Source organism: Physeter macrocephalus, chromosome 4 (genome assembly GCF_002837175.3).
Source record: "Physeter macrocephalus isolate SW-GA chromosome 4, ASM283717v5, whole genome shotgun sequence".
NCBI classification, from domain to species: Eukaryota; Metazoa; Chordata; class Mammalia; order Artiodactyla; family Physeteridae; genus Physeter; species Physeter macrocephalus.
Window position 1 is genome coordinate 140,594,036 of NC_041217.1, and position 12,246 is coordinate 140,606,281.

Consider the following 12,246-nt stretch of genomic DNA (forward strand, 5'->3'; position numbering starts at 1 on the left):
AGTAACCTAAGTGTCCATCAGCAGATGAATGGATAAGGAAGATGTGGCACATGTATACAATGGAATATTACTCAGCCATAAAAAGAAACGAAATTGAGTTATTTGTAGTGAGGTGGATGGACCCAGAGTCTGTCATACAGAGTGAAGTAAGTCAGAAAGAGAAAAACAAATACTGTATGCTAACACATATATATGGAATCTAAAAAAAATGATTCTGATGAACCCAGGGGCAGGACAGGAATAAATATGCAGACGTAGAGAATGGACTTCAGGACACAGGGGATGGTGGGGAGAGGGTAAGCTGGGACGAAATGAGAGAGTGGCATGGACATATATACACTACCAAATGATGTAAAATAGATAGCTAGTGGGAAGCAGCTGCATCACACAGGGATATCAGCTCAGTGCTTTGTGATCACCTAGAGGGGTGGGATAGGGAGGGTGGGAGGAAGGCACAAGAGGGAGGGAATATGGGGATATATGTATACATATAGCTGATTCACTTTGTTATACAGCAGAAACTAACACACCATTGTAAAGCAATTATACTCCAGTAAAGATGTTAAAAAAATAAAAAACACAGAGTAAGGGAGGGGAGATGGGGAGAAATAATATACCATCTAGAATCTCCCATGGCACTACATTATCCAGAAGGCACCCTGAAACTCTCAGAATGTTATTTTTCACAAAATACCATTTCCCCCCTCACTGTGGAAAGCATAAGCAATGACATGTAACAAAAAAATTTTATATATACTAAATGAGAAACATACATAGACATATATACACACACACATATTATTATTAATACATGTAGTTTAGATTAAAAATCTGTAAAAATATTATAACGAGTTCATGGAAGTTCATACAAAAATCACAGTGAAATAATATACTAAGCTTCTACCTTGATTATCTACACATGGGATTCTTAATAAAATAGGCATAGCACATATGTATTATCCATATCTGTTTTTTAAAAACTGCTATACTATTAATATACACACATAGGCAACTGACATAATGCGGAGAATACTTTAGTCCTAATTCTGTCACCAACTAGGTCTGTGATTTGGGCAAGCCATTAACACTTCTAGGTCTCATTTTCTTCATCTGAAAAATGAAGCATTATACTAGATAATGTAAGTTCCCTACTAGCTCCAGTATTTTGTAAGCTGTGAAATGATTCCTTCTCAAGGAGAGAGACAGAGAGAGAGCGTTACAGCTCACTCATTTATGCTTACTTAAAATATTATTTACTTAGATATGTTTGTATATGCCCTCATCTCATAGATAACATTTAACACAGCTTAGATGTATTACAGTCTGACCTTAGTCTTACTTAGTCTTACTATCAGCTCCAAGTGATTTTTGTTGTAGAATTTTTGCATGTTAATATGCTAGTTCAAAATGCACTCTATTGATATATAAAGATACTTTTAAAAGATGAGTAACCATTTATGGTAAACATATATTTTAATGACTCATGTAATGATTCACATCCTTTCCTTGTTGGTATTTCTAGGAGCTCCATTCATAGATCTAGTCTCTTCACACTGGCCTATCCCATTCATAGCCATAGTCTAAAACTATCACAAAAATGCTGGTCTTCCACATCTGTATTTTAGCCCAGATCTACTTCCTGAAGTCTCTATTTATGTATTCATCTTTCATTTACATATTACCATCTGTCACCATTATTTGAAATCCAACACACTGAACGAAGAACTCATCTCCCACTCCTCTGCCAAATCTGCTCTTCTTCCTCTATTCACTGCCTCAATGAATAAGAACGAAGTCCACTCAGGTGCTCAAGCCAGAAATCTGAAGCCAACTTTGACTTGTCCCCTCTCACTCCTCACATCCAATTAGTTATGAAATCTTACTGAACTGAGGCATCACTCTTTTATATCTCTTCAATACTCTTTATTCCCACTGCCATTATTGGTAATATCTTAATTTCTTGCTGGATCCTGACAATAGCTTTTTTGTTGTTGTTGTTTTGTTTTGTTTTGTTTTGTTTTGTTTTGCAGTACGCGGGCCTCTCACTGTTGTGGCCTCTCCCGTTGCGGAGCACAGGCTCCGGACGCGCAGGCTCAGCAGCCATGGCTCACGGGCCCAGCCGCTCCGCGGCATGTGGGATCTTCCCGGACCGGGGCACGAACCCGTGTCCCCTGCATCGGCAGGCGGACTCTCCACCACTGTGCCACCAGGGAAGCCCGACAACAGCTTTTTAAAAAATCAATTTTAAAATAACAAATGTTGGCAAGGATGTGGAGAAAAGGGAACCCTAGTATACTGTTTGTGGGAATGTAAACTGGTGCGGCCACTATGGAACAGTATGAAGGTTTCTCAAAAAATTAATAATAGAACTACCATATGATCCTGCAAGTCCACTTCTGGGTATTTATCTGAAGGAAATGAAAACACTAACTAGGAAACACAACCCCACGTTCACTGCAGTATTATTTTTAACAGCCAAGACATGGAAGTAACTTAAGTGTTGATGGATGAATGGATAAAGAAAGCATGGTATGTACATTCAATGGAATATTACTGTCATTAAAAAGAAGGAAATCCTGTCATTTGCCACACCATGTATATACCTTGAGGGCATCATGCTAAGTGAAATAAGTTAGAGAAAGACAAATACTGTATGATCTCACTTATATGTAGAATCTAAACAAACATACACTGAACTCATAGATACAGGGAACAGATTGGTGATTACCAGAGGTGAGGGTTGAAGGGTAAGTGAAATGGGTGAAGGTAGTCCAAAGGTACAAACTTCCAGTAAATAAGTACTGAGGATGTAGGTACAGCATAGTGGCTATAGTTAACAGTAATGTACTATATATTTGAAAGTTGCTAAGAGAGTAGACCTTAAAAGTTTTCATCACAAAGAAAAAAAAATTTGTAACTATGTGTGTGTTAACTAGACTTATTGATCATTTCACAATATATACATATATCGAATCATTATAGTGTACACCTGAAACTAATATAATGTATGTGTCAATTATATCAATAAAAATTTTAAGTCAATTTTATTGAGGTATTATTTACACGCAATAAAAACATATTTTAATTATACAGTTCAATGAGTTTTGACAAATGTAAACACCCATGTAACCACTATCCCAATCAAGATACAGAACATTTATATCAACCCAGAGAGTACCCAGGGCCCGTCTACAATCAATTCTAGTGCTTGCACCCACACCTCACCCCAGACAAACAATGATCTAATTTCTATCACCACAGATTCATTTTGCCTGTTCCAGAGAATCACATAAATGTAACCACATAATATGTACTTTTTTGTGTCTGGCTTCTTTCGTTCAGTATTACTGTCTGTGAACTTCAGATATGTTGTTGCATATATCAGCAGTTTGTTTATCTTTCATTGTTATGCAGTATTCTAGTGCTCATCCACTGTAAGTTTTTTTATCCACTGTAATTGCTTCTTATCTGCTCTACCTGCTACCAGACACACAGACTTTGATCCATTTTCATACTGCTTCTAGAGTCATCTTTCTAAAATGCAAATCTGGTTATGTCATTCATTTCTTTCAATGGCTCCTCACTGCCTGCAGAATAAAGGACAAACTCCTAATCGAGACATTCATGAACCTCCCATGCCCTAGTCCCTCATGCCCTCTCAAAACCCATATAAACATGCAATCTGAATACATTCAAACTGAGGGGGAAAAAAAGAATGTTTCAAGTAATTTCTGGAATGAAATTTAGGCCTAGAGGCTCCAGATGACTTCAAATTAACCCCATACATTTTGGAATTGACACAAACACTGAACAGTAAATACTGAACTGTACTTCACAGGTATCATGTGGTCAATTTCTAACATAGCACCTTGCCTTCAGGTAATATTTCACCTAAAATATCATAATTATGACATAAAGGCATAATCTTTTATGCATAAGCTATAATCACATTAAAGATGAAATTTTATATCATGCTTTTGTACTTATTTCAAGAGCATTTTCCAGAAAAACACTACTTTTAATAGCTAAAAAATATTCTAAAAAAGATGCATTCATCTAAAAAGTATAACACACTTAAACTTTTTTCCTATAGCTGGGCATTTAGGTTGCCTCTAAATTTTTGTGTTAAATTTAAGTAATACTATAATAAACACTTTCATGTACAAAGTGTATTTTACATTTCAGATAATTTCTTTGGCATAGAATCCCACAAGGGGAATTACCTGCATTCAGAAAGTATGAATAATTTATTATTTTAATATATTTATTAAAACATTATCAAATAATATATGAAAATAATTTTAATACCTTGGCTACCCTCACCCCACCCCAGCCTTGTTTCTCAGGGATAATCTCATTTATTATTCACTTGCTTTAGTTCTTATACTACACTTTCCCTATTTATCAACTACAGATATTATTTTTTGACTTTTTATCATGATAAATGAGAACTTAGCTCAATTACACTACTTCTTACCTCCTCTGTTAAATCTGCAGAAGGTTAACTTTGTAACGTCAAATAATACACTTAAATATACTTCTCTCTCAGCTTTTAATAGTATGTCTTTATATTAGTATCCTTAGTCTTCTCCAACTTCTAATAGCTATGCATTTACTTTTACATTGTTACAGGTAACAATATTTACAATTTATTTTGAAACTATAATAAAGTTGTTCCTGCTAATGGTTTTTGAAACTTGAAAATTGAATGAATATTTACATTATGATTATATAAATATTGTTAACTGAAGTAGTAAGTTATCATTATGCTTCCTTCTACCAGATACCAATACTATATCCCCTAGGCCACTCAAAGGAAAATATTCTTACATCATGGTCAATGGATTATCTTACAACTCTGATTCTAGCCATTATAAAATAGTAACAACGTGTCACATAAAGTATTAAAATTTATAACTTCCTCAAACCATGCCAAGTTCTAACTTGCCAATACTACCAAAGTCCAATGCCAGGTTTCCAAATTTAAGACTATTATTTTGCATCTGAGTCCAAAATTTTTTATCATCTGTAAAGGGTGCAGACTAAGTCAGAAAGTATCCCCACCTGCCAGAGCATCCCGATAAAGCTGCACAAAATGGTTAAAGATATCCTTCGGCAAGCACTTTTCATCCGGTAGACACTGTAGAAGAATGACTATCTCAGACTGACCCACTGCATGCATTCCCTTGGTTGTAAAACACCAGCACTTCCTGTTCACATCTATAGATGAAATAAAAAGAAATGAAGACATTCTTTTCAATCCTTGCCCTTAAGAAATGCACAGAAATCTTTGTTATAATACACCAAAGAATAAAATAGATCACACTGAGTCTGTATAATTCAGCTGTGAACTGTCACTGCACTGAGCCAAAGGACTATTGCAGAAAATAAAGCATACCAATGCCTCTTGCTCTAAGCAAACACTTAGAAAAACAACTGGAAGGGAAGTAAAAGAAGTAAGAGTGAAAGAAAGTGCACTAAAAACTTTTAACTTCTATTATAAAAAGGTGTATTAAAAGAAACAACATTCCATTAACAATGAAATAAATTAAACCAAACTATGCATCCTCAGCTATAATGATTAAAGGATATATTCCCCCACCTATGTGTGTGTGTGTGTGTGTGTGTGTGTGTGTGTAATTAAATCACTTTACTAAGGGAAAAAATTAAAACAAGAAAAACAATAAAAGCAATTATTATAGACTTGGATTCAGGCTGTGGCCTAAAGAAAATATATTTTGATGTATACTTATTAAATTTAACCTGTGACTAAAAGAGTCTAGCTATTTAAATTATAGTTTTCCTGGGAGAAAATTCTAGATAATCAGCAACAGGACTTTACTTGACTTCATCCGGTAAAAAGCAGTGAAACAGATGGCTTTTCTGGACTAATTACTTCTACTTCTTCACTTTAAGGCTATGTAGAGTCACAACAGCACAAGCTATACGTAGTTCAAAAATAATGTTCAATCCTTGATATTTTTATTATTTGTATGCCAACACAACAAGATCCCCAATGGAACTGAAAAAGGGTTCAAATAAAATTATGGATATCACAATGTAAATCAACACTAATAAAAGATCCCTTTCTTTCATTCTGTGAATTGTTTCTTTATATACCTAAACAAGAGGTGCCCAATCCAACTATATTAAGATGGTGCACACTTAAGGAACTCTAGGTTAGCTATTTTCTAAGTATAACTTATAAACTAGGTACAGTAAATTGAAATTTCCAGCAAATTATTTTAAAATTTGATCCTAGAAGGAAAGGTGGCAAGCATTAGCAGCTGGCCAAACATACAAAGGTGTGATTAGCAAACAAACCAGAAACCTGCATTTCATTTATACAGAACCTCTAAAGAATTTAGTATATTGGTGTTTCTGGTTTCCAAGGACAACTAAAAGAAATACACAGTGGGAACTGGAGGATTGTTCCCCAATGCTTCCTTCCTCTCTCCAAAACTCTGCCTATTAACATTCATCCAGGATAAATGCATTCTCTATTTTCCAATACCATACTGGATTCAAGATTCTAGGTTACTATCCTCTCTTATTCTGATACCTAAGAAGCTAGCACCAAGAACTGAGAAGTTTCTTCTGAATCCTAAATTGTGATGTACTGAAGTTTTACTATGTGTTAGTTAACACTTCTCCCAAATAAGGTTTTGCACCATGATTAAGGTTTCTGGGATTTAAACCTAGCATGGAAATTGACCCCCCTGGATAATTTATCCACCTCCAGTTATTCTGGTGGTGAGCTGTGACTTAGCATACCCATCTCAGGAAGAACTTAACTCAGATGAGTTCAAGTTGCGTTTGGCTTTCCTCCATGGAGAATTCACCTATCTCACCCCTTTGACTAAGAGCAAGAGTCTCAGTCAGTCCAACAGTTGTCCTTGGGGATATATAATTTTATACAAACCAACTTCTTCCGTACCCAGTTTTCATTAAGATGTGGCTCTACATAAAAATACTCGTGTGTAATGAATTTAATGACTCAGTATCTCATTTTAATTTCAAAAAACAAATTTCCAACTTACAATTTACAATTTTAACCATTGACAACAAATTTGCATTTAAAACAAATACAAGTGGGTCAGGGCCACCATCCTCCAATTGCTGCATTACTGAAATCTGTGATGGTTTCTCTTCTACAGCATAGTCTGTAAGGGGAGAAAACAACATAAGCCATTGGTTAAAGAGACAAATCAAGACAGAAATCTGATGGAGGAATGGCCTTATTATTCACAGGAAAGAGATAAGCAATTGATTTATAGATAGGGTGAACACAGGTTTATATCTGCTATCCCAGTGGCATATTAATAGTGCCCCTTTCATTCTTAAAAGTGATCTAGTCCAGTTTGGATGATAACATGGTTATTCTATGTATAGACTTCTCCACGCAATGGTTTAGGCCACAGTCCAAAAACAACCCTTTGATTTAACAAAAATCCTCCAACTATCATAATAAGAATTTCACATATTACATGTTCTAAGACCAACATTTAAAATAATCCGTGATATACAAGGAAGTGATAATACACTAGTTACCTCTAGAAAGGATGTCTAGGGGTTGAAGCAGAGGGGAATCCTACTTTTTACTCTATATGCTTTTGTACTGTTGAATTTTTTACCATTAAAAAAATCAAACTTTAAAAAATGCACCCAGACAATGAAAGTATCATAAGCAACTGGTTTTATGAAACAATTCCTCTAAGTATAAGTCAAGAAAGAGTTCAGTACAAAATAACACCATTTCCCACTGATCAATAGAAACCAAAATGTATTTTGGAAATGTATACACTATCAGTGAAAATATTTACTGAAAAGAGAAATACTAAGTGACTTTCAAAAATTTTTTTAATTAACTTTTTCCACTGGAATACAAAATAGCAAAATTCTGGTTAAGAGATAGTAATATGATTTAAGAAAGTGAATATACAATAGATAACTAGTTGCTGCTTCTTGGTAGGAGAGGTTTTGACAATTAGATTTAATGGATGTGACTTTTAATGAAAATGGAACCCTGAAATCTTATTTTAACAGCAGAGTAGGCCAATTTAATTTCTTATTAATTTAAGATTTATTAAAATAACCCAAATTTGAAAACTAAGTAGCAAAATTACTTACAAAAGAATATTTTTAGAGGGTCCTAGTAAAGGAGCAAAGGCATTATACAATCAAAAGAATGCTTAACTTTATGTGAAAGTTCATTGTTGGACTATCTGAGACACAAGCTGCATTTGACAGTATGATCATTCAGCCAACACCACTGAGAGCCTAATATAGGCCCAGCACCATACTAGGAGCAGAAGACACAAACATGAATTCAGACTGAAGGAATTCACGGTCTATAGAGAATAAAGAATCAGACCTATAAAATATCTAAATTACAATGAAAAAATGTGTTACTATAGTAACAGTCTATAAGAATTTCTATTTGAACAGAAATGAGGATGTAAAACACTACTACAAAGACAGCCGAGGTAGGATTCAGAGAAGTTTTCCATTAATATGGATTTTGAAAGGTTGAGGAGTTATTCAAGGAGTCTAGCGTATAGAAGGGTATTCTATTCTAGACAGAGGAAAGAAAGATTAAAAAAATATTAATTACATGCCTACTTTGTACCAATTTTCTTGCTATGTACTTTCAGGTATGAAATCTGATTTATTATTCATAATGACTCTTAATTAGCTATAGTTACCTAATTTTTAAAAAAAATCTAGGAAAAAGATTCAGAGAGGATAAAGGACTTGCCCACTGGATCATACAGCTGGAATGGACTGTTACTGGATTAAAACTCAGGCTGGTCCAGCTCTGAAGTCCATTCTCTTCCCACTATTCCACAGCATAAGAAAAAGCATGGAAGTATGAAATGTGAATATTCAGAAAACAGTAAATAATCTGTAGCATGCCTGTAAAGTACTGGGGTGTTGGCTGGAAATAAAATTAGATAAGTTGAGATAAGGTTACAAGGAACACTGTATGCCAAGGTACGTAATTTATACGGAAGGCATTGGGAACCCATTGAATTTTCTAAGCAAGAACAATATATGATAATACCTACGTTTAAAAAGATAACTGGGGCTTCCCTGGTGGCGCAGTGGTTGAGAGTCCCCCTGCCGATGCAGGGGACACGGGTTTGTGCCCCGGTCCAGGAAGATCCCACATGCCGTGGAGCGGCTGGGCCCGTGAGCCATGGCCGCTGAGCCTGCGCATCCGGAGCCTGTGCTCCGCAACAGCAGAGACCACAACAGTGAGAGGCCCGCGTACCGCAAAAAAATAAATAAATAAAATAAAATAAAATAAAATAAAATAAAAAGATAACTGGGCCTAATCAAACTTATAAACTTTTGCACTGCAAAGGAAACCATAAACAAAACAAAAAGAAAACCTACGGACTGGGAGAAAATATTTGCAAATGATGCGACCAACAAGGGCTTAATTTCCAAAATATACAAACAGCTCATAACAGCTCAATATCAAAAAAATAACCTAATCAAAAATGGGCAGAAGACCTAAGGAGACATTTCTCCAAAGAAGACATACAGATGGCCAACAGGCACGTGAAAAGATGCTCAACATCACTAGTTATTAGAGAAATGCAAATCAACACCACAATGAGGTACCACCTCACACCAGTCAGAATGGCCATCATTAAAAAGTCTACGAATAACAAATGCTGGAGAGCGTGTGGAAAAAAGGGAACCCTCCTACACTGTTGGTGGGAATGTAAACTGGTGAAGCCACTATGAAGAACAGTATGGAGGTTCCTCAAAAAACTAAAAAAAGAGTTGCCATATGATCCAGCAATCCCACTCCTGGGCATAAACCCGGGCAAAACTATAATTTGAAAAGATACATGCACCCCTATGTTCAGAGTAGTACTATTTACAATAGCCAAGGCACAGAAACAACCTAAATGTCCATCGATAGACAAATAGATAAAGAAGATGTGGTGTGTGTGTGTGTACACACACACACACACACACACACACACACACACAACGGAATATTACTAAGCCATAAAAAAGAATGAAATAATGTCATTTGCAGCTACATGGGTGGACCTAAAGATTATCATACTAAGCCAAGTAAGCCAGAAAGAGAAAGACAAATACCGTATGATATCACTTATATGTGGAATCTAAAATATGACACAAATGAACTTATCTATGAAACAGAAACAGACTCACAAACATAGAAAACAGACTTGTAGTTGCCGGGGGGAGGAGGGTGCAGGGGAGGGTTGGATTGGGAGTTTGGAACTAGCAGATGCAAACTATTGATATTACATATAGAATGGATAAATGACAAGGTCCTATTGTATAGCACAGGGAACTATGTTCAATATCCTGTAACAAACCATGATGGAAAATAATATCAAAAAGGATATATATACATGTATAACTGAATCACTTTGCTGTACACCAGAAATTAACACAACATTGTAAATCAACTATACTTAAAAAAAAAAAAGATAACTGGCACCAATATGTAAGATTAAATAAAGGAGAGAAAGACTGAAGGCAGGGAGACCAGGTAAAAGACTAGGACAAAACTGAGGAGAGATTATTGATAAACCATCTCCTGAAAATGGACTGACTGGATGCTGATCTGGATCTATCAACAAGAAACTTCTGCATAAAGATAAGCATTCTTTTGACTGATTAGTAACTTTCCGTCTTACCAGGACTTACTAAAAATATTTTTTAACAGAAAATTGCTACTTAAGTTCAGAGCTCTCCACTTATTATATACACATTTCTGAATGTGTATTGTACTTCAAAACAAGAAGTTAAATTAATGTACTGATTGTATCATATGGGTCAATCCTAGAACTATAAGCAACTCTTCAGAGTATTATGTGCTTTGGAATATGAAGAAAGAACTTCCGGGCTTCCCTGGTGGCGCAGTTGTTGAGAGTCCGCCTGCCGATGCAGGGGACACGGGTTCGTGCCTCGGTCCGGGAGGATCCCACATGCCACGGAGCGGCTGGGCCCGTGGGCCATGGCCGCTGAGCCTGTGTGTAGGCTCTGCAGCGGGAGAGGCCACAGCAGTGAGAGGCCCGCGTACCGCAAAAAAAAAAAAAAGAAAGAACTGCCAATAAGCTACATTTATACACAGTGGGAATTAAAAATAATATTACATCCTTCTAACATATGAAATGATAATATGAAAACATAAATATCTTCTCTAAAACAATCAGTAATAGCAGCAATGCTTTTCATGGCACTGAGTAGTCACCTTTTTTGTTGGAGAAGAGAAAGGTGGTTATCACTTGAATTCTATCTCTTTCCCTTAATTGGAAGGCAGCAATTGGCATATATAACTATCCCTGTTTAAACATCTAAGTCCACATACCTCCTTTTACACCAGTGGAGATGAGAATGGGAGGAAGGCCATCTTCAGGAATAAGGTTCATTGCACTGCCAACAGGACTTCCAACCTGAGTTATACTTCCAGAGAATAGAGAAATATCCGTCTAGGAAAAGCAAATTAGCAAAGACAGCATTACACACAGTTGAAGACATTTCACAGAATAGAGTCAAGACTACAAATGGGAATTTAAGTGAAAATTTCAAATTCATACTTTTTGAAAGACAGCACAAGATACTCATTAACCTGTGGTTTCCCAAGGACTGGGCTTATACTATGAAAATGTTTATAATTGTATAGTTTCTCCTTTTGGCATCATCAAATCATAGTAATGAGAGAAAAGGTCTTGTAACCTGGGTTAAGGCTTCCTTTACCAAGGTTTCTTTTGCCATAAAAGAAAAATATTTTTTAAACTTGCAGTGGCAACAGAAAAAAACTTTCAATATTATCTCATAATTTCTGAACCTTAAGAATTGGGGTGATCGTTGTACAACAATGTGAATGTAATTTAAAATGATTTAAATGGTAAATTTTATGTTATGTCTTTTTTACCACAATAAAAAAAAATTAACTTTGATGAAAGTTTTCATTTACTTTGTCATGAAATTAAACTTCAAGTTCATTTTTCTTTGCATTAATATGAAGATCACTTTAACTACACTTAATAAAGTATAATGTTGCAAAATACATTTTGAGTGGGGTTAAATCCACTTAATTAACAATTTAATAGAATATGCTCAAAGATCTATCAAAGTGATGCTCTATATTCTTCTTAAGCAAGAAATAGAAGTTTTTTGTTTGTTTGTTTGTTTTTGTGTGTGTGTGTGTGTGTGTGTGTGTGTGTGTGTGTGTGTGTGTGGTATGTG

General features: G+C 35.5%; 1 protein-coding gene across 1 annotated transcript in view; it reads right to left on the reverse strand.

The window, feature by feature from the left end:
* Positions 1 to 12,246, reverse strand: part of ZFYVE9 (zinc finger FYVE-type containing 9) — a 184,506-nt gene that overhangs the window by 58,433 nt on the left and 113,827 nt on the right. The window contains 3 exon segments of the mRNA XM_028489397.2: positions 5,065 to 5,220; positions 7,041 to 7,163; positions 11,366 to 11,486. Coding sequence (XP_028345198.1) covers positions 5,065 to 5,220; positions 7,041 to 7,163; positions 11,366 to 11,486 — 400 coding nt within the window.